General features: G+C 37.8%; 2 protein-coding genes across 3 annotated transcripts in view; both read right to left on the bottom strand.

The window, feature by feature from the left end:
* The window catches only part of NFXL1 (nuclear transcription factor, X-box binding like 1), a 42,585-nt gene extending 31,713 nt beyond the window's left edge, over positions 1-10,872 (bottom strand). Inside the window, exons 1-11 of one of the 2 annotated variants that reach the window (XM_083835943.1) lie at positions 10,620-10,872; positions 9,888-10,058; positions 9,427-9,536; positions 8,541-8,674; positions 7,215-7,393; positions 6,891-7,052; positions 6,653-6,753; positions 5,382-5,496; positions 4,923-5,047; positions 3,893-4,015; positions 2,610-2,700 (exon numbers count right to left, since the gene is read on the bottom strand). In XM_083835943.1, the coding sequence (XP_083692069.1) occupies positions 2,610-2,700; positions 3,893-4,015; positions 4,923-5,047; positions 5,382-5,496; positions 6,653-6,753; positions 6,891-7,052; positions 7,215-7,393; positions 8,541-8,674; positions 9,427-9,536; positions 9,888-10,058; positions 10,620-10,779 (1,471 nt within the window). In that variant the 5' untranslated portion in view covers positions 10,780-10,872. Of the gene's footprint in view, positions 1-2,609; positions 2,701-3,892; positions 4,016-4,922; positions 5,048-5,381; positions 5,497-6,652; positions 6,754-6,890; positions 7,053-7,214; positions 7,394-8,540; positions 8,675-9,426; positions 9,537-9,887; positions 10,059-10,468; positions 10,591-10,619 lie in introns of those variants that run through there. The other variant, XM_083835944.1, reaches the window with a different exon arrangement.
* An 854-nt stretch (positions 10,873-11,726) lies between these two features.
* Positions 11,727-18,410, bottom strand: CNGA1 (cyclic nucleotide gated channel subunit alpha 1). Its single transcript, XM_083835945.1, has 7 exons — positions 18,194-18,410; positions 17,823-17,881; positions 17,421-17,450; positions 17,211-17,312; positions 16,190-16,297; positions 15,949-16,055; positions 11,727-15,088 (listed from the first exon to the last, which is right to left on the bottom strand). The coding sequence occupies exons 1-7, from the start codon at positions 18,311-18,313 to the stop codon at positions 13,671-13,673; spliced, it is 1,944 nt and encodes a 647-aa protein (XP_083692071.1). The 5' UTR covers positions 18,314-18,410; the 3' UTR covers positions 11,727-13,670.
* Between the last annotated feature and the right edge of the window lie 8,338 nt (positions 18,411-26,748).

Here is a 26,748-nt window from a genome sequence, read left to right as displayed (position 1 = left end):
ATGAAAAGATCCTCCTCCTTTATAAAGTTACTGTTAAACCAATATATTTATAAAAAACTAAAACTTTTTTCTTTTTTTTAATGTATAGCTCTCCCACACTATTTCTTCAAGTGCCAACTGTTAAGTTTTATTACTGAGTAATTACAGTACGGATATGCATCTTAAAAGAGAAGATGTGGGATTTTGGCTTACTAATCATGTTGCATTCTCAAATTTTAATGAAAGCAATTCTTTGAAATTATCATTGACAGCACAACTTTTTAAGCAATTCTGACTTGTTAACAGGATCTGAAAAGCAACACCTCAAAAAGCAGTCAGTGACAAAAAGCTGCTGAAGAGAAAAGGATGGAAGTATACAATATTTACACTGAAAGTAGATTGATTTTAATATATTATCAGCACATATAAACAGGTACTTTTATAAAAGAAATTGGGAGTCTAAAGCTGTGCCACCTTGAGTGTTAAACATGTCTACAATTTACTTACAATACACTCACAGTGTGCACATTATTCTATTAAAGATGACAACTGCTTACATGTTCAACAAGATGGAAGGGCAGAGATCACGTATAACCTGAAGTTAGGGTCAGAGCACGCTGTTCTCAAATCGAGTGTTATAATGTACTACAGTAGGAAACAAAGCATTTCAATTCCCTGACCACACATTCTAAATTTCAGCAAGCATGATTAAACACTTAAAAGACACATAAAAGCAAATCACAAACAGAATAGATGAGGTTACTTTTAATCAGCAGCAATCTCTAACAATTGTGAGAACAGCTACTTTTTAAAGAATCTAATCTGGCAAGTTACTTCTGGAGGCATGCTATTTCCTTTAAAATCAGCAGTCACTAAGATCTGTCAGCTCACTGCAAAACTAGCCTGACCTGGCCTTAGATGCTGACAATAAAATAAGTAACCATAAGTTTTAGAACAAAGAGAAGTATTGGGGTGTAGGACGAAAAACGTGACTATATTTTTAAAAACAAGATCATCATCTTCATTAGACATATTTTTTAACATTCCGACAATAAGGTATCACAAATTGTAATAGGTTACAATTGTTTGGAGCACACAGAAGTTAGTCTTCTTCTCTACATCTGATACTATAGTTATTTGATTCACTGGATGCAACTTCCAGCAAGATTTAACACTATTTATTAGTGTTAAAATATTTTAAAATATTTATTACTTCTTCATAATTTCTTCTAATAACTAAGTTTGTTATTAACAATCATTAATGTCACTTCTAGCCAAGTTGTAGGATACATCTAGGAACAAATGTAAGCCAACTACTGAATTTAAGTATAGCATATTAAGCAGCATTAGCTCATTGAAGTTTTCCAACCAGGATATTATTCTATGATTTAGTTACAATTTCTTCACCCAGACGGTGCTGAGGCACTGGCACAGGTTGCCCAGAGAAGCTGTGGATGCCCCATCCCTGGAGGTGTTCAGGGCCAGGCTGGATGGGGCTTTGGGCAACCTGGGCTGGTGGGAGGTGTTCCTGCCCATGGCAGGGTGTTGGGACTGGGTGGGCTTTAAGGTCCCTTCCAACCCAAACTATTCTATGGTTCTATGATTCTCCAGTTCAAACTAATGCAGAAAAACAGTGTCACCTAGTTTTCTTCTGACAATACCAATGAAAGTGTTTCCAGGATTTAGAGGGGAATGGCAGGGAGAAAAAAGGAAAGGAAGAGAAGGGACATGTAAAACATACCACTAGTTTGTAGTGACAGATTTAATAGAACGTTAACTGGGACAACTGCCATATTTACTTGTCCCTACTCTCTTAAGACTCACTGCCTCAAAAGCAAGATTGGCTGAACAAGCTATGAATTATTTCCTGAGGTGCTGCAATTTATAGTTCAGAACGCTCGGGTAAATTACATAGACTCCACTCAGCTGCTATTTCAGCAGGGCAACAGGTTCCAGAAGGAAAATTGCTGAGAAAACAGCCCCTTCTCAGTCACTGCAATCTAATCCCCTACAAAATGAATGTCAAAACAATCAGACAGGATAAAAGCTACCAGGTAATTTTGGTCAATTTCAGGTTCTTTTTAACCAAGGTCACTGGATGGAGAGGTAAACCTTTTTTGTTATCTTCCATATCATCAGTAACAAGTTCTTATTTTCGCATCTGTAAGATACCAATATATATTCAAGCTCCACCAACTTCTTTTTTAGCCCACTAATACCACACATTACATTCTAGGATTTTTTAAAGCCATCCAGACTCAACCAGCACAGTCATTTCTGTATGTAGTTGGATTTTGTTATGCGTATTCAGTGACCAGAATTATTTAGGGAAATGTCATACAATGCATTTTGAATTAAGCACTTGGAAAGGCCACAGAGTGTTTTCAGAAAATCACTGCTAAGTAAAATTAGCGGGCAAACACTCTGGCTATCATTATGTAAGCCCTCAGGCTCTAACCAGCACCAAATAACTTTCAAACACACTACCCCCACAAAAAGCCCACATGCAACAAAGGGAGAAAATTTGTTGAGCACTACGCAGTTATACAAGCACTATATTTGGCAAAAATCCACACTATTTTGCTTATTGTTATTGCTTAGTGCTATGGGGATCCTTCACCTGTTCTTACCTCTGTGGCAGCCTGAAGGACATTTGTGGTTTCTGCAGCCTAAGGTCCGCCCGCAGACTTGATCACAAGGTGGACAGTTTCCAGAACAGCACTGTTGGAACAAAATACACATGTAACTAAGTACACATCAAAAACCTACTAAACCTGGATCACAGAGTACAATTCAACATGATTCTCACCTCCTGTAACCAAAGAGAACAACTGTGAGACAGCATAAAAGATCTTTGTTCTTTCATGAAGTGAAATGAGGAAACATCCCAGTGAACTTCAATGTTACAAACTTGCAAGAATGTTGAAACGTGCATTGTGAAAATGATTTAATTAACCTTTCAGTTGGCTATCATACACCAAGCTCATACTGAAAGTAAAAATGTGTCCTGCCTAGAAAGCAGACATTTGAAACTTCAGCAGCCTGCAACACGTGCTAGCACCCCTTCCTTTTAATTTTCCTTGCTGAGGTGGGAGGACAGGGAGGGCAGGCAGAAGGCAGGAATGCTAGAGGCAGGGACATAACAAGACAGTCAAGAGATAAAAAAACACCTCTCCCAAAGCCTTCAATATCAATACCCTTGAAAAGATACTCAAAGTATTTCTAAATGGGAAAATACATGTTAGTAATAGTTGCTTTGGAATAGATATCTAAATCCATTTACACAAAAAAGGCAACATCCATATTTCAGATTTTTTCATTTCCTATATAACATGCAAAAATATTCATTTTTTTAAGTTAGAAAAAAACATAGAAATGTAGGATTAACATGCTTGGCCTTCATGAATCAACAAGCTGAAAAGCGAGGTCTGAGTCATCAGCCTCAAATGAGAACAAAAACTCTTCATTCCCAATTGTCAGACCACTGCTGTTTGCAGTGATGCATATTAGAGACAGGCATGGACTGCTGCATTGACAAAAACCAGAATATGTCCCTTACAAAGCTATTGGAGAACCCCAGTTCTTCCTGCAAAGGAAAGATATGAATGGATTTAACCACCCCAGAATGCGTAAGGCATTAGTAAATACGCAAGTAGCTGAAAGCAAAACTGTCTTCTGAAGCTGGGAAGTTGTCAAAATCCACTCCCAGCTTTCAAGGGAACTGTTGTTTTTTTTTGGTGATATGCTGTTCAGAGAACTCCGGTACACTGCAAACCAATTTGAATGACAAGGAAGAGAACTTCTTTCTATAATAACATGAGGTGGAACTACAAATTTTTTTTTTTTATTTTATTTGATATATATTTAATTATCTAAGCGAACCATTTGAGAAAGATCATGTCTGGACACTTACCTTTCTCCTACACTGGTGCTTTTGGCAATCACGAATTTTAGTACACTTTGTCTCACACAGATACGGCTTATGGCATGGCATGCGTTTAGTGTGCTTTCCACAGCGACACTGTTTTTCAACTTCCTGGGCAGCAAGGTAGGGGAAAAAAAACCAAGGTATTTTTAATACACACCACGTACACCCCCGCCCCCCCAAGGAAAGCAAAAAAAAATAAAAATAAAAAATAAAGCAATAGAAGTAGAAAATAAAGTGTTCTACTACTAGCTGAAAAGCTAAGCTCATGGCAGAATAACTTCACAATGGCCTATCATAACAGATAGAGTATTACCTGCTCTAACAGCAGGTTACCTATCCATTCTGTAACTACTGGGGGACCTTGTGTCAGTACTGGAAACACTGTGTTTTAGACAGCACCTCGTGGCAAGACTTTAGCCTTTGACTCACCAATAGGAAAAACGCATCAAGAGAATCACTTGAGTGTGTAGTGCAAGACATCAAGTGCAAGTGCAAAATTAATTCATACAAAAAGTACTTCTCCTGCACAGTAAATCCATCCATCACGTACACAGACAATTTAAGAAACAGGTGAGTGGGTTTACCTGACCTACATCCCAGCTATGTGCTCACTGTTTTCACCATAAACTTTACAGCCAAGGGTGGTCCAGAAGAGAGAACAATAACAAACAGAGCAACAGCATTATACGCCAGACCACAAAAGCTACACAGATATATAGAACTGAGCAAAACATTATTTTCTTACTAACAAGAAAATAACATTATGTAACAGCATATTCTGTTCCACTAATGAAGAAATATAGTAAGACAGAACAACAAGAAAGCTAAAAGAGCTAAGGAAAATTAAGTGGTTTTTAGGGCATATTTAATTTAAAAAAAATTAAGCCTTCATCCCAGAAGAGCCATAGATTTTGTGACAGATAGGATTTTGTTTTCCTCAGAAAACCTGCAGTGTTCCAAACATGCAGTGTTTAAAAATCCTAACATAACGTGAACCTTCTACAGCTGGACTGACCTGTCTGCATATTTCACAGGGACCTCGATGACAGCGCTGCGAACATTTATGGATGCCACATTCTAGGACTTTGTCACAACTATCACCACAAGTGGGCACATCTTCTGTACATGGCAATGTAAACTCTAGATTAAAAGAGAGAGAAGTACAAGCAGACATACCGAAAAAAAATTTAGGAAACAATATATACTGTGATATACCAAACGCTAATTATCTCTCATTTTTTGGAATAATCTTCCCTAGAATTATTCACACAGACGATTAACCCCCTGCTACTAAATAAAGCTTTGAAAGCAAATTAAGCAAAAAAGGTTCATTTTACCTTTCACAGTTCACTGTTTGTAAGAACTTTTTATGGACCCTGCGCTGCAGTAGTAACCAAAAACTACTGACAGACAAATGCTGGATGACATTTCTTTACTTTATTCATAAAATAAATAAATAAATAAATAAACTTACTTGATTTTCCACATGGACAGGACCTTTTCCCAGAACGAGGACAGTCTCCACAGGGACCAGCATGACAAACTTGTTCACAAGTGTGATTACCGCAAGGCAAAGCTTTCCCACACACCTGGAAAGCTCAGAGAAACCAAGTGAATGTAATGTAACAAAATGGCATGGTAAGACAAAGCAACACAAGACAAAAAAAAAATGAGATGGGAGATGTCTGGATGGAATTAAACTTTTTCTGAGCAATGAAGTTAATTGTAACAATATTTTTGTTTGCCAAACAAAACTGATGACCCCTGCAGTGATCCTGACTTGAAGACCGCAGTACATCAAAGGGTTAGCAATTCACAAAACAGTTAGCCTGAGCAGGGGCCCTTTGCTGTGCTATACTGCACGTACAGCATGGCCTTCAGGCCTGTGTTGTGCTGCACATATCCCTTGGCTACAGGATAAACTTATCCAGCTTGCAGTAACAGAGGAGCCTGCAGACAGCTCCCACTCGGTGCCTGTGATTATGCCAGGTGCATGTCCTTGCCTTTATCTGGAAACACAGCAAGAATTTCTCACGTGAACATCCTCTCTGGCATCAGAAATGATTAATCGAGTTGTTTTCTTGTAACAAAATCCTGTAACAGCTTGAAAGACCAAAACACAGTAACACTTGCTACAGACAGGGTCTGCACAGCAAGCTGCACATGGACTGGAGGCCCACTCAATGCCCGCAGCTTAGGGTTCCCACCATCTAAAGGTTCACAGTATCATTTACACTATTCTCTCGTTCTCTATAGCGTTAGCTCAAATAAACAGCATTTTAACTGATACTTTACAGAGTCTAGTGCCTTTCTCATTAGGATCACAGTTACCAGCACCTCCTGGTACAACCTCCATGTTACCTGTTAAATTTTGTCTATTATTTTTATTTTTCCCAGTATGTCAAACTATAGCCTCGGTCCCTAAGAATGAGCTGCAAATATATTTCAGAAAACAAATCACACAACTTTCACTCTGTCACCACTGCTAGAAGTAAACAAGCATGAAACTTGTTTATTAAGCTGTGATTTTATGTTTATGAAATTTCAACCTCGAGTACAAAAAACAACAAAAAAAAGAATATAGAGGTCAAATTCACTGCTAGCTGAGAGCTAGCAAATTCCTGACAGTGTTATTTTAACTACTGTCAGAAATGAACTAGACTACCAAGCAGATTCATTGTCAGACACCACTGCCTACATAGATGCAACACATACTAAAAAAAAAGGCATGATCATACAACATACCTGATCACACTGCCACTGAGGACTTGCACAAAGCCTTTCTGCTGTCTGTCTTCCACAGATGCACCGTTGTTTACTGACACGCGGACAGGGCTGACAATTTCCTATATGAAATTGTGAAGTGACACTGAGAGTAGGAATTAGATTTATTTTTTTTTTTTTTATATTCAGCTTGGAAAGGAACAGTGTGTCTTAAGAATTAACGCAACTACTCCTCTGAAGTTTAAGAAGGCAGGTCTACCTGCATGACAGGGATTCTCACAAGTGTGCTGTCCACACAGCAACAATCGTCCGCATGGCAGATGACACGACCATTCCTTTGCACTGCATCTTCGGGGCACTGGCTTAGCCTTCTTACAGTGACAGGTTGTTGTGACCATCTTTGGGCAAGGTGGACAGGGTCCTAAGCACAGAAAAAAGAATCATTAACAGCTCTTCAGCAAACTCAGCCTTAACTAAAATCTTTTTTATTCTGAGAATTTTAAACATAGCTATCCCATTTTAAGTAAAGTTGTGCAACAGCTACATAAATACAGGACACAGTCAAGAGACACAATGGATTTACCTGGATGACAAAGCAGCAAACATTTATGCCCACAAGGAGGTTTGAATTCCCTCTCACATATTTGACCACAGGAATGAGGTACCAGCCATGGGTCCAATGGTGGATTCTCTACTTTTCCACAGTAACAGTAATACCTACTGGGAGTTTCAGATCGTTTGTATTCAAACCTACATTTTGGACTACAAGAAAGGAAAAAGGAAGGGAAAAAGAAAAGCATTAGTAGCATTAGTTTTTATTATTTCAGTTTCCCAAGATTGTTACCAGGCTACTAATTAAGATTTTTACAACTGATCTATAATAACCAATAAAGGTCTTGCTATATGTCAGATTTTACAACACTAAAAAAAAAAAAAATCATGTTACTACAATTCTAATGAATGTCTAAGGAATTGTCCTATTACTGCAGTATCTTTTTCTCTGAGAATATATGCAAAGACATTTGGTATAACAGGCATATATAATAATTTCTATGTTAAGTAATACCAAAGAAAGGTATGCAACAACGGCAGTCTCTTTAAAAAGAACCAATTAAAAGGAGAGAGAGAAAACAGGCTTTCACCAGTAGAGACTTCTAAACTACATAAGACAAGATTCGTCAATGTTATTAAAACAACGCATAACTAAAACTGTAACTAAAAAGTGGAAACTAAAATTGTTTCCAAAGCAAACCAGCTTGTCTGAGATCCCATGTTAACAGAGCTTTTGAATCCACCAGGCAGTTTCAACCAAATTTGACAGAGACTTGTACCTCGAAGACAGTACTACAACTACCCACAGAAAAGCAGGTGGGCAAATATGGTGCAAAAAACCTGCACGGAGAAACCTTGACTGGTCTTTCAGAGACAAACTTACTGAAAAAGCAAGATTCATTATTCACGCAGCGACAATGTCATGTAAAACTACAAGACTGGCTTTAATGTTTGAGTTACACAGAAATTTTGAAAAAATCAAATCTATAAATCATACTACTTTAACTTTTTTTTTAATTTCACATGCCACCAATGCCAATTTTTAAAATGACATAAATATGTAAAACCATTTAAAAATAATGAGAGGCTGACACACAACAGATTTACTTTTTCACAGGTTAAAGCAAATTTGATGCAGCAATATATTTTTAACATCACTGTGAAATATTACCAAATTATGTTAGCAAAAACTTGAAAAGAATTAAGAAAAGCTATGCAAAAGCAAACCTTCTAAACTGTGTGTGTGTGTGTGTGTGTGTGCGCCTGTCATTTACGTGTGCCAATCCTTTCTAAAGTAACTCCAGTTCACCCATTTCACAACAAAAGTATTTTTGTAAGTATACCATGAAGAGCTCACCATGGCCACGGATAATCTCTCTTCCCAAAATCATCATCTGTCAAAGGAGATGACACCAGGAAAAGGCTGTCCTTTGCCCACTTCTGGATACATACCAGGTGAAATATACAAAAGCATCCACAACAGCTCCAGACCTAAAGAGCAGATGTAAGTGCCATTTTTTTTTTACATTAGCTTTTTTTTCCTGTTTCAATTGCTGAAAAATCTATACCATCTAGAAAAATACAAGCTTGCTATTTTCCCATTAAAAAAAAAAAAAAAAACAGGTTCCCAAAGACAAATTCTACCTATTGTTACTTCAGATTAATACAGACATTTTACTGCTACAGACTCATATCCACATTCTTTTCTTCCTGCTGCTATGGGAAGTTTTCATCAAAGCTTATGGAACCCAAAGTATTCATATAATCATAGAAATGCTGATTTAAACACACCAGTGCAATCTCCTGCCCAAAGTGTGATTACTGCCAACTTAGCAATTGTCTGACTTAGGGACCTGGAGGCCCTTTACAGATGGGGACTCCATAATCACCACAGGCAACCTGTCTGTGTGTCATACCTCGTCTACAATCTGTACCTCTCAAGCCTCAGATTGTGTCATTGCCCCCTTATTATACCTTCTGTCACCACATAAAAGACTGGCTTTAGCCATCTTCACAACTCCCAAGTAGACAGAGGATGCAATCATATCATTCCTTAGCCTCCTCCCTGCCAGACTAAACAACCCGAGCTCTCCCTCTGCCTCTCTCCCTGTCACATGCTCTAGGTCCCTAGACGTCTAGATAGGGAAAGTACTAAACATTTTCCCCTTTCAAGGTTCAGCAGTTACCTAAAAATGTTAATAGTTTGTTTTGTAACCTCTTAAAGACTGCAGTGAAATACTTACAGCTTGGTTCCTTTTAACTGAAGCAATGCAGATCAGACACGTCATAGCTCCTGACTGAAATGCTTCGTTCACGTACTGTCTTGTACGTTCGAGTTCACTTGCATCTCCATCTTTAACAGAAAAAGATTTTTAAAGCAATCAGTAATCTTTGATCTGCTATTCTTTACATGCTGAGACTGTAAAATCATTTTTCTCTGAACTGAGGCCAGTCACATGTTACTACAAAACCGCATTATTAGAAGCGCTTAAGACAGTTTCACAACTATACCATTGATTCTGCTGACCAAGGCAAGAAGCACAACCAGCGTTTACTGCTCAAAACAAATATTTTCAATACAAGAAGTAAATCAGAACAAAGTACTTTCTCTCATATTATGGAAAAACTCTAGTATGTTACCAATAAAATAACCTTGGTTATGCTTTAGTACCCAAATAAAAGTCATTATATGAAAAAAGTTTACCGGTTTGATTAGTGTATATGGTAAATGTTTTTGCCAAAATCTTTCCTTGTTTTACTTCAGCATCTTCATCGTCATCTTCCGATGAGGAACTAAACTGGTCTTCAACCAGCTTTTTTGCTGCAGCCTGATTAGCTTTCTTAATTTCATCAAACTTCCTCTGCGAAGATAGTTCTATTTAAAAGAATAGATTAATGATAATTAATAATACGGCGGTTAATCACAACACCATGTTTGGTTCTACATGCTTTCAACCATTCTTTTCTTTAAAGAGTTTCCTTATTTTATGTTTTTAAGGGCACTATTTTGATACACTTCCAGTACCACACAAGAACATGTCAACTGCATTTTCTTCTTCACTGGGCATGATCCATAAAGCCCACAACAGCTGTTATCATCGGTCAATTACTTCTGACATCCAACCAAAAGTACTAAGTCCATTTATAAAGCTGCTTTACTAAAAGCATACTTAAAAAACATTAGTAGCACAACAACATAAAAAACAATCGCAAACACAACTGTTATGGCATAAGGCAAAAATAAACAAATAAAATCAGGCAGTTCTTCACAGTAGTAACTGTTACCATTTGCTACAGCTACCTCTCCCGGCATCTGGTATTTTTTTTAAATTAAGACTTCTGTTGTCCTCCCTCCCAACAAGTCTTTACTGCAGTAGCGGGCTCATCCCGTTTCTTCATCTGCCAACATCAGAAGTTACAGGGGGCACCCACTCACCGCCGGCCCCCTCGCCGCCGCTCGCCGCAGCCGGAGCGCAGGCACCGCCGCGGCCCTTGGGGGCCGGGGGCCTCGCAGCCGCCCCGCTGCGGCCGGAGAGCCCGTCCCCGGGCCTGGCGCGGCCCCGGCCGCGGCCGCCCTGCCGCCAGGCCGCCTCCATCGCTCTCCCCCCGCCGGCCGGGGCAGCGCGGGGTTCCCTCACGGCCGCCTCCCGTCCCGCCGCTGCCTCCTGCCTCGCCGGCCGGAAGCGGCGGTGGAGGCTGAGGCTGGGAGGCCGGGCTGCTCCCGCCTACAACTCCCAGCGCTCCCCGCGCAGCAGCGAGGCGGGAGGAGTCCGGACGGGGCGGAGGACTACAGCACCCAGCGTGCACCGCGGCGCGGCCCCGCTCGGGCAGCTGAGGGGGCGGGCGCCAGGCTGGCGCCTCGTGGCGCTTCCAGGGGGAAGGGGTGTGAAAACCAGGACGTTAGGGCAAACCCTCCTGAGGAGCTGAGGTGTGGAAGGGTGGCCTGCCCTAGCCAAGCCTGCTCCTTGTGAAGGTCCACAGGGAGCCTGTCCGACACTGTTGATAACCAGAAAGCTGCTCCCTAGTGCCCCACTTTCTTAGCTCTTTAGTGGTTGAATTTCTTCTTGCCTGTCACTCTGGCCACAGAAACAATGGCTTCGGCTCTTCTTCTGGCAGCCTTCTCTGTAGTGTGAGGCTGTGATGCACATTTCATACGCTCTTTTTCAAAATACATGAGCTTCACAAATCAGCTTTTAAGCATATGTTGAAACTTAAGTTAATACCCAGAAGGTTTTACTGCACAGAAATACCTACTGAATAAACTATGCATCCAAAAACGTTCTGGCAAATATGTGCAAATTGAAATAAAATTTTAATTTGATTGACAGTTCCCTATAGCACTTATTTTGTCTTACTCTGCCAGGAGGAAACTCTACCTTTATTTATTTATTGTTTCAGCAAATACATATTCTTACATGTTTAACAATACAGGATTTCAGATAATAAAGAGCCTGAAAATACAAAGTAAAGTGCTGCAGGTCAGGTCAATCCTGTTTTTCTGTTTTATTTCAAATTTGTTTTAAATAAAAGAATTTTTATTCTCAAGAAAGTGGCAGTTAGTGACTACAACTCATGTCACAGACTGAAGGATAAATAGAAGAAAAAATGTGAACAGATCTCTGTATTTATTCATTAAAACTCAGTATATTATAACAGAATTAACTCAGTAACATTTCTCTAATACAAAATCCTAAAAGGTGAAAAGTGCTTCTTAAGTGCCTAGGAAAATATGACACAGCCCTACAGGATGCTGCTGCCATACAGATTGCGAGTTATATTAAAGACCTGAATTGTAAGAATGCTGATTGCAAAGTCCAATGTACAAAATGCAGTAAATGCCAGCATAATTCTTGCTCTTTTACGTACTGATAGTTTTAATTAAATGCATACCCATTCGCTTCACCAGCACATTGTGCCATGTGCCATTCAAAGTGAATGAACAGCCATCCCATATGTACATTTATCCTTGTTGTTCCTTATATTCTATGCATTAATTACTTCATAACATTTAATCTGTGAAATCTGTTATATAACTCTCTCGTTGAGAAACTCATCAACATTATAAAAAAAAAATCAGAAATGAATGCACTTTGCAAAAGACACATTTTCCACACTTTTACAAAAGATCCAGTTCATAGTATCTCCATCTTGCTAGAGCCAAAAATGGAAATATAGAGGTATTATCAAGTACCTGTAATTTTTACATACGTATTTTTTAAGACTGGGAATCCAATTGCCATCCAATTGGCCAAGATATCTAAATGCTCTAAATACAGAATTATGTATTCTCTCTGTGCACTCCCTTTCTTCACTCCCTGTCATCAAACTTATTCAGCATTAAATGGCTATGATCAAAATCTACTGAAAATACCTAGCCAAGTCTGAGATGACAACTAATATAACCAATTTTGCAAATGAAAAGAGACATAAATTAGGAAAAGAAAGAAAAAGAAAAAAAAAAAGAAAATGCCTTTTAAACCAGTTGAAAACTTACCTGACTTGTGAAACAATAGATTTTACTATCTCTAGTAGTGATTAAGAACAGAAGAAAGAAAATCATTGTAAATGAAATACAAACACCCTATTTAGTCCCTGTATTCTTCCCCTAACAGTAGCTACAAAAGACGCTGTAGGGAGGGTTTGACCTCTTTCTGTCATCTCTTCCCTTGCACTCTGCCAGCATCCACAACTGTTTTATTAGTCAAAAATTTTTAAGCACAGATATTAAAGAAATGGTAGTCCATGCTCAGCAGCCATGTGATTACATGGAGCAGAACAGCCTTCAATACTATATATTCGTTATTATTGTGGAAAAGAACCACCAGATATCCTGCCATCCTTTTGTCTCATATTGATACATAAAAATGATCAAATTTCCTTCCCTCCGTGCTCCAGTCTTTACCTGTGATATCCCAAAAAAAGCACCATTATAAAACTGCCCACTAACATCTCAAGAAATCAGCTGACGTGGACCCAGTGAAGTCGTAATATTTTCCAACCTTCAGTACTTGCATCTGCCTTGTAGATATACCTATTTTTTATATATTCTCCTGTATTTAATTAATTTTATGTTAATCAATAGATATTTAAATGTTTATAGACAAATGTATTATCATGATTCATGCCTATATTTACTTCAAATAATTAATACAATTGTTACCAAACTTTTCCTTCCTTCCTCGCACAAATGGACATGAAGAAATTATTTTCAAATGGTCAGCAAAACCTTCCCAATTCATGCACAGATAGAATGCATTTGCTGTACAATGGTATTGTGTAAAGAGGAAGGTGTTATGTTCCATCCCCATTCTTGTTTCTTCTTTTTCTTTCCTAAACCTGACGCATATGTGTTGCTTGTAGGGAATTAGTGACATTACTTCAACAAATCATTTTTCATAAGCAATAGTCAGGTCCTACAAGATTAGAAATGAATGTATTCAGCCCCATTCAAGATTGACCCTAAGTCTTACAGGCAACCTCTAGGTTTTTATTCTGCTTTTGATGCTCCAGGTTTATCTGCAGATGGATCTAGTTCTTCCAAGTCTGCAAATTCTTGCTCTATAACTGGCTTCAATATTTTCTCGATTTGTGTAAGTCTTTTCTTCAGTTTCTGTTGTGCAGCATCGTACTCAGCCAACAACCTGGCAAACTTTGTTTGTAATCTGTCCATTGATCCTTCTATGTAAGCAACCTTCTCTTCCAGATCTTTAGGATCGCTTCCTAAATTTGCAAGTTCAATGTCCAGCAAACCATCTTTCATTAGGATTTGCTTGCCCTTTTCTTCTAGCATTGCCTTTGCATCTGGATACTCTGTTAAAGCCTCCATGAGATCATCTTTTGACAAACAGAACAAGTCTGAGTATCCAATACTTCTAATATTGGCTGTTCTTCGATTGCCAGCTTTGCTACCTTTGATATTAAGAATGCTGATTTCTCCAAAATAGCTGCCGTCACTTAGGACCACAAATTGTGTAACTCCATCATCAGCAACTACTGCAAGTTTGCCTTCTTTGATAATGTACATTTCTCGTCCGATATCTCCTTTTCTGCAAATATAATCCCCAGGACTGTATACTTGTGGCTGGAGTTTCAAAACTAGTTCAACCAGCAGACCAGCTTCACAGTCTGCAAAAATCCGAACCTTTTTTAGTGTTTCAAGGTGAACGTTGATTGCAATCTCTGCTCTTAGTTTGTCTGGCAGGTACTTCAAGACTTCCCTTTCATCCACAGCCTTTTTGTTTGTCCACAGATAGTCAAACCACTTTATAACCCTTTTTTCCATGTCTTTACTTACGTTCCGAAAGTGCATATACTGCTTGATAGCATCAATCTTTGCTTGAAACTCTGCCCTGGCAGCATTCATGTTGGAGATCATAGAACCGACGTTACCAACAATGGTAGCAAAAATCAATACTCCAACCAAGAAGTCAACAACCACGAAGAAATACTCAGAATCCCTTACAGGAGGGGGCGTTTCACCAATAGTAGTCAGGGTCAGTGTTGACCAGTAGAGACTATAGACGTACTTTCTAACCAGACGGGCAAATTCAGGATGGGAAGTGTTGGGGTAGACCCACGTGTCAGCCCCAAATCCAATAGCCTTTGAGATCGAGTAGTACACACAGGCATTCCAGTGAATAATAATCACGATGTACATGACAAGGTTAGAGATCCTGAAGATATTTGGGTAGTTTGTCCTTGTTTCTGTTCTCTGGAAGAATTCAAACATCCGAGCTACTCTGAGTAGTCGATTTATTCTTAGTTCTGGGTAATTCAGTCCTACCTTAAAGTATAAGAGGTCAGTTGGTATGATTGACAGAAAATCTAATTTGAATTGTAAGGAACTCTTATATTTCTCTCTAAGCTTTTGTTCTTCTTTCACCAGAAGACCTTGCTCCAGGTAACCTAAAATCAAATTGTCAGTATTAAAAAATGTTTTAATTTCAACCATATGGTGTTTAATGTCAATCCAAATCTACTTTGAACAATATATTTGGTGCAAGTTCCAGATAGTACATAGGTTTTCATATTTTTTCAAGCAATTTCATACATCCAAGTATTCAACTTAGTGCCATGTGGTTCAACTCTAGCTAAACTATACAGCTTTAAAAATTATACATTTCTAACTCTCTTTTCCCTCCACTGTTCCACTATCTGATGAACAACTAGCAATAAAATAAAATAAAATAAAATAAAATAAAATAAAATAAAATAAAATATGCTACAGAAAGGGTGATTAATGAAGGGAAAGAGTTTGAGCATGGGACTTTCAATACCATATTGAAGGCATCTAGCTCTAGATGTAGGATAAGATTTTAAAAGAAAGTTGCAGCTGAAGTTACTTGGATGTCTTACTTGTTCAATGGTCTTGAAAATCAAGCAAACATCTGAGGCTTCTTAGATACAGAATCCAGATTTAGGTACTAATTTTTCTGAACTCCTGATCCTGACCTGGGCTCATTGTGTGTTTATTTTGTCTTGTTCATGCAGTTCCAGGCAGAACAGCTTGTATATAGCTTACCACATGCCTAGCTTACCTTGCAATCTTTATGTAATCCTCGAATAATACACTCAGGATTTTCTCTTGTTTTTACAGGTCACTGTAGTCTTTCTGTGACTATAAACTCAGAGATTTATTTTGATTTTTTTTTTCAAAATTGTACATAATTGAGAGTATCCAGCTAATAAGTATTATTCTTCTGAATTTTTTAAACCACCTGATAAAAATATATGAATAGGAATAATTAGTCAATAAGTATACTTACCTGTTCTTGTCCGTACAAACATGTCAGCAATATAGATGATGTCAGAAATATAATCAACAATAAACCATACCACTAAGTAGTCATTCTGAAGCTCATCAAAACAGGCTCTGAATAGGAAAGGAAAAAGTAAGGTACCATGAAAAGAAATTGAAATACTTGCATGAAATCATTGGTGAATGAAGTAAATTTTCTATCAGGTATATTACATTTTGTCAGAAGTTTTATTAAAAGAGAACCTCACCTAGCAATAATCATCGTCCAGTTGTACATGACGGGCATTGTGATGCAAAACAACCAGTTGTAATACATATTTCCTGCTGGATCAATAATGAAAATATCTTTCTTTTTCCTAAGTGATAGGCAAGAAGAAAGAGATTTAAGTAGAGTCTTAAAATACACATAACAAATTTTGAGGAACAAAGCATTCCAGAAATTATTATTGTAAAAAAAAAAAAAAGCTTCCTTACTTGAATGCAAGCTGATTGTTGGATGTGACACATTACATTGAGTTGCAAAGTGTAGAATCTAGATTTTGCTAAGAAAACTCAACTTAGCAGTCCCACTTTACTTTATAGGGGCACATGTGGTCTCAACCTTCTTTAATTAATTAGTATCCTACCAAACTAACTGTCTTGTCTGATAACTGATTTGATTGTCTTTCAAAAAATAAAATGTTTATGCAAATATGAATGCTTTAATAAGTGACACAAACCATGCCTTCCTCTATGTGTAATGTCTGTCTGAGCAAGACCTAGCATGGTTTATCAGCATAGTTTACATACAGAAACCAAAGAACATGAAATCAAACAACACAAGTTACTACTTCACTATTTTAAGTTTCTCTTCATTGGACAGATAATTATGAATCTTCTAAGCATAACACAAAAGGTAAAGCAAGAGCTTTTAGATCACAGAAGAGTTTATTTGCTTGTAGGTGCCCTTATGTGCAGAAGAGCTTCTGTTAGTGGCTCATTTTTTGCTGCAGACTACTATCCAAAATATATTGGATAATCAGAATCCACAGGAGATTTTTCTTGATTTATTTTTTTAGATCAATTCCATGCATGCATACATGTTCTTATTCTATTTTCTACATATAAAGATAAATCAGAACAACTCTACTCCAGGGAGAACAGCAGTCAGTAACTGATTCACTAGAGAATAAGCATCTTGTCTACATGATGTCCATGACTGGATTTAGTTTTACATCAAAAGTAATTTTATTACACTAAAGTGTCAGGACATAAATGAAAAATACTTACTCTTCATTCTTTTCCTTCTTCTTGGACTTATCTTTATTTTTGTTTTTTTCCTTCTTTTCCTTGTTCTTCTGTGTTTCTCCATCCTTTTTATTTTCTGACTTGCTATGAAATAGATTTACATTTTCAGTTGTTACAGGCTAAGTTACAGCATATTTGGAAAAAAATTAAATGCCTTAGAAGTAGTATTAGTAGTAGTAGTTGTTGTCTTACCTCTTCTTTTCTTTTTTCTTTTTCTTCTCTCTATGGAAAAGGAAAATACAGTAGGCTCATGGGATGCAGTTATATTTTCCACATTTATTTATTAGAATCATCTGAGTTCAGTAAGGATAACACATTATACTTTGGTGTTTGGCTTGAAAAACTGTTTTGCTTATTCACACAGAACTACTTTTCATTTCAATTAATAGATATACTAGCAATAGCTTTGGTGTTGGGAATGATCATCGTATGTGATGTATGTAAGTACAAATGTACGTGCAATCTCCTTTGGGGTTACTTGCATGACATAACCACTTATAAGGAAATGATTTGATGCAGATCGTTCCTTTACATTGCTGCTTAAGCAACCAGCATTGCAGTACTCTAATTTTATGAAATTGCAAAAGTACTTACTCATCTTTATTACTATTGTTGTTAATGTTGTAGTGTGCAAATGCACCAGGTAGATGTCGCTGCCTAGGGAACAGCAAAACAACACAGTTACACGATACCTGCTGAAATACAAAAAAAAATATTTCTTCTAAATTGTCACAGACTGTTTCTCTCCCTTTTAATCAGGGGCTAAGTTATCTACATAAATGGAAAGGATTAAAATACCTTAAATATTTACAATAAACAATATATCACAATCTTATAAAATTAATTTATTAATAGAGGGTGAAGAAAATTAGATGAAGGCAAGTTATCTGTGCTTCCCATGCAAATTATTAAAGAAAAGAAAAAAATACATAGATGCATAATGATAAAATAGAATAGAATAAAACAAATCCGACATACCTGTTTTCACCTTTGTCCATCAGTCCAGGGTCCTCACTGGTGTCTTGTACTACCACACTGGGAATAATGGTATGGGAGTGATGGGTCTCAATCACTCCTACCTTCATGGTCAAATCTGTCTAAGCTTGGGTAAGAGAGGAAAACTAATTTCAGAAACAATCACGACATTTCAAAACTAGCAGAACACATCTTTTTCCCACTAAAGTCCTTTACTTCCTTGCTTCCCCCAAAACCAACAACAGTATCCCCATGACATTCCCACCAGACAAGAAAGGGCACTGTGGGTGCTGCAGTGCGCTGAGTGACCAGGTAACTGCTGATGAAGAGAACACTCAACACGTCTTCCTCTTAGAGAACCCATTAATTTAGGTCTTTCTCCTGATCACATTCACTGGAAAAAAAATATTAGGAAATTGTGTTCAAAGCCTCTGTCACTGTTTCATTTGAACTAAAGGCTCAAAAGTTGCTTCATGGGGGTGGACAAATAGATTCATGCACAGGTAACATCCTGAAAACCAGGCATGAGGAACGTTGGTTGGATGTCCAAAGAAATTTCAGTACGTCTGAGGGAGTTATGCTTTGATGAGAGAGAGCAGCAGTAACCACCGTAACCGGGAAGTTAGAGGCTCCTTTCATATAGAGAAGATAGGATACAAACACCTTAAATAGAAATTCTAGGGCCTGTTCATGTCTTTGTTCATCTCAATATTAAAAAAATAAATTAAAAAAAATAAATTGAAGATGTCGTAGTGCACATAACTAAGACAGTACATTCTTCAGTGCACAAACTTTTCAGCATTGGAGTAATTAACTTCTGCTCTGCCTTTCCACCACTATTCTTACAATTTTGTCAGTTATATCTCAATATCGATGAGACTGCCAACTGTTTGGGCATCAGTCGTGGGATAGAAGTGATCTGTTTTTGACAGGGCCTTTTAGCTAGGATTTAAAAATAGATGCTATCCACAATATCCTTGTCTATACGAAATTAGAGTATAGATTATCTGTTCCACTGGTGTATGAAGTCAAGTGCCATAGCATGAACCAGTCTTAAAGAAAGTACTTCTATCTGTAGTCAAGCACAATGCAAAGGAGAAGTAGGATGATGCAGCTGCAACATTACTGACAGATTTACCTGCCTTTCTTTATTAGTCAATGAAACTAAAAAATATTCCTATAAAAGAAATAGGAGAGGAAACCCATGCTTCCAGCAGTCATAAGACATGAATGGTACCTGGTACAAACAACAGTACAGCAACATTCATTATTCTACAAAACAGAAAGACGCACATTGAAGGTTAAGTTGTGTTCTTTCAAGAATAGTCCTAAATGTCATCCAGCATTGTTGTTCAGTCTTTAAATGCTTAATAGCAAGAATCACGTCTAAGATGTCACGTAAAAAAAGACATAGCAAATGTTAGGTTAGATTCACCATTGCACTAAAAGCTGTAATAGGGTTTTTCTCCAAGGATAAATTGTATTTGAATGTGTGGAGACCGAAAGTACACCGCGTTGAATTAAGCAGCTTTATATCTGCTTACAGGTGCTCTGAAAGCTCTGCTAAAGCTGGCACACGAAGTCCCACCCTGATTTGACCTATATCCTCCACAGGGCCACAGCGGAGACCACAGAGCTCACAAATAACAGTGTAAAATAAAGCTATGCCCAACCACTTCCAGTCACTCAGCACCAAACAAATACAAAAATACTCATCTCAAGACAAATCATGCCTCCATCAGCAAACTCTAAATCAGTCCACATTAGCACTCCTAGTACCAGCTTTTCTACATAGAAACTTGTTTTTCATGTTTATCTTCGCAAAAGAGGGAAAAAAAAAAGAAAAAAAAAAAAGAAAAGAAAAAAAAGGATTTTATGTTATCTAGACATACTGATTTGTCTACAAGTTAGAGGTTAAAGACAAAAAGAAGTGTGGTAAAATAGGACGTGTGGTAAAGTAGGACATGTAGAAAAATCCACCCCCATCCAGAGTACTTAGCCTGGAGTTTGGGCAGAAATCTCTATCCTGTACATTCCCCTGTTCTTCACATAAATAGTAATTTCTGAGCATTTTTGCAAATAAAAAGATTCCTCTGGCTCCATTAGTATCTAATTGAAACAAAAGCACCGTGGGGTGCTTTGTATTCTGCCAAAGCACAGGACTTGCTGGGAAAGTGGAGCTGCCATTTGGGGCAGGACAGATTTCTTCTTATCAAGGCACTGGAAGCACTAAGAGGGCATTAAGTATGCTGCCCCAGGTTGTCTCTCTTGTCATTCAGTCAGGATACATAGCACAAAAATATCTTCAAATTCCATTAGCAACAAAGCATGTTGCTTGGTGTTTTGAGATTCTTGAGTCTAAGACACAGAAATGATGATGCAGCATGTGGCCAATGCAAATTGTACGGACACAATAATTACTTGGGTCCTGGGGACCGCAGTCACCGCGTTACAGCATTTGTGTGACAAAACCCTGGCACTATGAACAGCAGAAATTTTCCTGTTAAACTCACTGGGCCCAGAATTTCCCTTAAAGCATTTCTGATCTGATTGCATTATGAGATTTTTCAAACAAATTATGTCAGACTATTTTCACTAAGTTGTATCACCACCATGTTTCCTCTTCTGTTGAAACACATTTTTTCTTAAACTGATATGTTGTCACAACTGGTCACACCAATTTTATGCTAGTAGTCTAATGCTCAATGTCACATTATGGTATTTAGGTATTAAGTTTGAAAGGTAATACAAATAAATGCACGCTTTGCAAGTATTTTAGATTTTTATTGAATTGTGTTTACTGTATCATCACCAATAGTTTTCTTTTCCTATATTGAATTTTGAAATGTGACTACTACAGCAAACAACTAAGTTTTCAAACCTCGTCACCTAAAAATTGACTATATTAATTACCGTGCATCAAAATCTTCAGGGCTGCAAGAAAATGAAGTCAATATTATCCTTCTACAGGACTGTAGTGAATGGAAGATTAGCTTCCATCTCTTCTGCTTTTTTATTTTGCCAATTTCTTACTTTTTTATTGGCCCACTATATTCACTTCTCTACTGATTATTTTCAGAGGAAAAAAAAAAAATGTTTGCAGTAAGGATAACCCAGAACAGAATTTACCATAATGGAAGATCTACTTTCTTCATTACAAAATACAGCAAAAAATCATCAGTAACTTTGAAATATGCTGTCTATTTTAGCAAAATATCTCTTTTCTAACATGCAAAAAGAGTCCTTAGTAGTTCTGCAGTAAGAGGTTTCATCAGTGCGCATGCTTACCTTGCTAATGTAGTCTGCTGCTTCTGATAGCAATTCCAGTCCTTTAAATGAGCCACGTTTCCTTACTACATAAGTGGAGCCACCGTGGAAACCTAAATATCATCAGCATTTCATACATAAATCCCTTATTGATCAATTTCTCAAACAGCCAGTCCCATGTGCAGTTCTCTGAATTATTCCCAGGGAAGGACATGGATATTAGAGGAGGATTTCCTTGACCTAGTGATGGATTTTGAGATTTAGAGAGAGATGAAAGTGACAGTGGCAGTCACTATTATCCCTCACCTGAGCAGAAGCTTACTAGCCATTTCAACACGCACAAGAGCTCTGTCTTGAAACTAAAAAAAAATACTGTAAATGACTATATATTTAGTATCCCCTGATGTCCCATTTTCTTAATATTGCAGATACTTTATTACTGTAATAACAAGACTTCACTGGAATAGAGAAAGTACCATAAATATAAATTTCCTGTTTATTTTTATGAATTTTCCATACAATAAGATAATAAATATAATAATTATTAGTAATAATAAACAATAAAAGAATATATAAAAATGAAAAAAGAATAATTAAAAATCATTTTTAACTATTGAAAGTTCTTCATTAATCTAACAAAACTTTTATATTCCTATTGAATTCTTAAAAACATAAAAAAAACCACCACTAATTGTGCATATATACTTAGTGGAAAATGCCATGATGAGATCAAAAATGTCCTTGCAGTCCTCCTGTATTAGAAAGGTGCAGGAGTTCAGCTGCAGTGGCTACACAACCATGAAAGCCCACAGTATACTAGGAGCATCCTAGTGTACTTTGAAAGAGAAGATGTTGAGGTACTTGCATACCTCAGCTTTCTTGTTTCACTGCTGATTTCCATAGGAATGAGTAAAATTAAACTGGGAGGAGATGGAAAGCCCTACTCAGCACAAAATCCATGGGAGAAAATCTTTTATGCTGCAAAAGGAGTGAATGTTCAAATTTGAAGTGGGATCTTTATCTCAAGTTGCAACTGAGACATAGAGAGTACATTTTATTTAAGAAATAGAATACATACTTGAAACATAAAGTTTTAAAGGTTGTTTTTTTTTTTAAGTTTTAAATAAAACACTACTAAACAACAAGGAAATACATAACATTATACCCGCTAGAACCCAGATATGGAAATCTACACTAAGGTATCCAATTTAGCAAATGGAATAAGGTGCAAATAATCTTATAAGTCCTAGCCACCGTTTCACAGTTGTCTGTGAAGGGCTGAAATCCAACTCCTATCCTAAATCATAGACACTAAAGGAATCTCTGGAGGTCTGGTATGAATCAGGATCAGTTCTGCGTGTCATTCTCACAGGCTTCTGCCTGGTGTGCAGTCTGAAAGATCTCAGCATTTGACGCTGAGCAGCTGTTTTGTGAATATGTGGTGGCACCGAGTACCTGGGACATATGCCTTGACTGTGCATCTCACAAGCATCAAATTAATTGTGCCCTCTCTGTAGAAAAGATCAACACAACGCTCAACACAACGGTCTCAAGTCTGCCCTCCTTTAAAAGTCATCTAGACATTTGTCATTGACTTCAGTGATAGCTAGATGAGTTTAGCGTCAATAGTTCTTCACAGAGATATTTTTCCTATCATTCCGTGTTTCGGCGAGTGCCCTTGACTGATGGGAGGATGACCACACTATTGGATTATCGTTTTAGTAGGCCAACTTTAATCTATTTTTGTATCTTGCTTTGTCAGTGTATCTCTAATTCTTCTCAATCCTATTAAAGCTATCTCTAGTTTCAAACGCCCATAACAAAAATACTCGATACATCATACATATGTATTTACTTATAAATAAGTAGGTTTTAATGAACAGCATTGCCTTTCAGCTTACTGTGTTGTAGCTATGTGAACAGACGGGTGGTTGCATTGTGACCACAGTTTTGGCAGGCTTAATTTCTGCAAATACCATTCTGTCTTTTCTAGTGCTGATGCTATTTCAGCACACTTAATGTATGCAATGTCGGGAGTGCTGTAGATGAGAAAGCTCCGAGGCTTCTGGCTTATTTAATGCTGCTTTGCACAGACCTGTGGTATGGGGAATTCAGTGTCATGAAGCACAGCCAGCCCCAACGAGGCTTAGTGACTGAAAAACCACCAGTGCAATCAATTTCTCCACCAGTAGGTGGTACTGTATTTTTACTTTAGCGTTAAATGGGTGCTGGATGGAGGACGAAGAAGTAAGAAGTACTTTAAGACGTGTCGGTGTGTTAGATGCATATGTAGAGATGAGGTTGGAACCTGAAAGCACTGGACAAACTTCCAGCTTTCTGTGAACGTGAGGGCTGAGAGGTACGCATTAGAGCACCACACAGCATGCTAAAAGCCTATGTCAAAGCTTTTCACCAGTATCCTCCAGATCCAGATCCTAGTTTTTGCATGACTACTCTGAAGATGGATTAGGGCTTCTGAAATATCCAAGGGCACGGCAAGCGCTGAGGCTGGCCATGCCCAGCAGAGCTATTGGTGTGCCCTGAGCAGAATCTGTGATGAGGGTCTCCTTGTGCCACCCCAGCTGGGGTAGCAATAAAATGTCTCTACCCCAAACCTGGAACCTGCAAGGAAGAGAAGGGCTGTCCCTCTGGAAAAAACAATCAAGCAAACAACCTAGAACTTCGTTCAACAATATCATCGGAGAATAGGTGACCCTACAGGAGTGCCAGTAGCTCTGAATAGGCAGTCAAGTTTTCTGTTTAGCAGAATTTTATTTCAAGCTAAAGTAACACTGGAAATCTGCGCTGATTACATGCAATAATGATGCTACAACATGGACAATGGTGATTCCGTTGAGATTAATTCTCTTTATTTCAAATAAAATCATCAATATATGATATTGTCACTGATAAAAGTGGTAGGAAATGCACAGTAGTTAAAATAGGTTTCATATATATATAGCCTCAATTGTCCTTCATTCATTGTAGTATAATAGATCAGAAGACAATATCTGTGTATTTTTCAGACAACTTGTATAGGAGTGATCATTACACAGCAACTACAGCATTTTAATCGTATCGAACTGCCATCTAGAGGCAGCGTTTCTTGTACCAGTTGAAGTTAGGTTCTTTATCGGTTGTTCCTACAGGTCCATACTTAATCACCAGTATTTGGGGCAGGCGGGGTTCCCATGGTCATTCCTCCATGGCCACATGCCAGGACAGGTAACACGGCTCTCTGCAGCTGCCGTATGGAGCTCTGAATGGCCCTGATGGGCGGCAGCAACTGCACACAGAGGACAGAAATGCAGAACAAGGAAGCTGAGCAATAATGACAGGACTTCAAAATGCCATAGGCAGCTTTCCTAATAAATACATACACAAATAAAAAGGAAAAAGGAAAAAAAAAAAAAAAAAAGCACATAGAACTTGCTTCACAACTGCACCTTTACTAGCTACACAAACTTTGTTTAGTTAAACCATTCAGGGTGAGCACAGCAATAAGGTTTTATTATTAAGGCACAAAAATGAGGTTTCCAATGTCAATTTTATTTATAAATGTGAACTTATAAGATTGGTTTAGGGGGTTCCATTTTTATTGAAAACCAACAATTAAGATCAGTGCTTGCTTAACAGCCAGTTTCATTGCATTGTTCACTCATTGCATAAGTTACAGAATTTTAGTACAACTTTACTTTTGCATTTTACATAAATTTCATGGAAAACAGTATAAAACCCCAGCAAGGTATAGCAGGTTTTCATAACATTACCCTTACAGTTCTTTTGGAAAAATGCAATCTGACATAGAATTTGACTGCTTTGACTGTTAATACATACATATCTATTATTTCATACACCAAAAGGACTGATCTTTGCTTAGCAATAGCTGGCAGAGCTCCGCTGACAAAAGAGGAGTGGCACTGATTTATTTGAATTAGTTGAAGAGGCAGGCATTGCTCTAAATCAGTCACATGTGCCATTTCAAAGGCTAAACTAGCATCTTTTTCCTCTTCACGTCACATGTTAAGATTGTATATCAAGACTTTATTTTCTCACCCAGTTGACCTTTACATGTCATCCAAAGCAAAGATTAGTCCTTTTGGTGTATGAAATAATAGATACTCAACTACTTTCAAAGAACCTTGAGACAAGGCCAGGAAGAAAGAAAGTACATAAAATTAATTTATCAACAATGATATATTTGTCTCAAAGTTCTTTGAAAGTAGTTGAGTATGCAAAATACTATAAATCATCAATGAAAAATACACACATGAACCAACTCGCTTCTGTAATTACATCATAGATTGCAAGTCCATTGTCTTTGATTTTTAGCTAATTTTTTTACTTTTTTTTTCTCAGAAAAAGTTTCAGTGTCTTCACTATTTATTGCAGATTTAAAAACATGAAGCATGAGCTATATAAAGAAGTATATATATATACTTCATATATTTCAAAGTATATATATATTTGTCAAGTAACAAGTGTATCTCAAATATTTTACTCCTTAATTAAAAATACTTTGATGTCCATCATCTGCTGAAATAGTTGGCCAATAGAGAAGCAAATCTGCAGAAGTGTTAACCGCATATTTTCTCAGCATTCATGTTCTGGGTACCACAAGGAACACCCCAGCCAGCAGGTGAGCAAGAGCTGCACCAGGGGAAGGGGTGGTCTGTGGCAGCTCGCCCATCTGCTGCCACACCAGGCCCGTGCAGATGCCACCACCACCCCTCTTCCCTGCAGATCTGCCAGCGGAGTTGCTTGCAAGATCAACACTTAGCATGTTTCAGTCAAATTGCAGGAAGCTGGGGGAAATGGTATATTTTGACAGAAACAGAGGTGTGAACCCACGGAGTTGACACATCCGAGAGGGCACAAAGCAAAAATAGGAGCTGGGAGCAGAGTAGTGACCATTCACACACGTGGTTTTATCCTCCGGGCGTGCTTATGGTGTATGAGAAGATACAAGCCTGCTCTCAATTTTTCAGATTATGCTTTAAGATTTCAATATAACTGTTTCAACGAATATCTAAAATTATTGTTCCTTTGCAGTAGTAATCTGTGGTTTAGAAACCTTAAAGCTGAGAAGTCGAAATCTCTTGATAAGGCAGCCCACACGCGGTTCAGGCCACCTTCCACAGAGGTTCCTATAGTAGTAGTGACATCGTAAAGCGGATAGGTAATGAAATGCACCTGAAGAAATGCAATGCTCCTTTTCTTCTAACGTATGCAGGGCCGTTTATATTTTAAAAAAAAATACAGAAATCAAAAATCGGAC

Source organism: Anser anser (genome assembly GCF_964211835.1).
Source record: "Anser anser genome assembly, chromosome: 4".
In the NCBI taxonomy this organism is placed as follows: domain Eukaryota; kingdom Metazoa; phylum Chordata; class Aves; order Anseriformes; family Anatidae; genus Anser; species Anser anser.
This window is presented reverse-complemented; position numbering and strand designations above follow the sequence as displayed.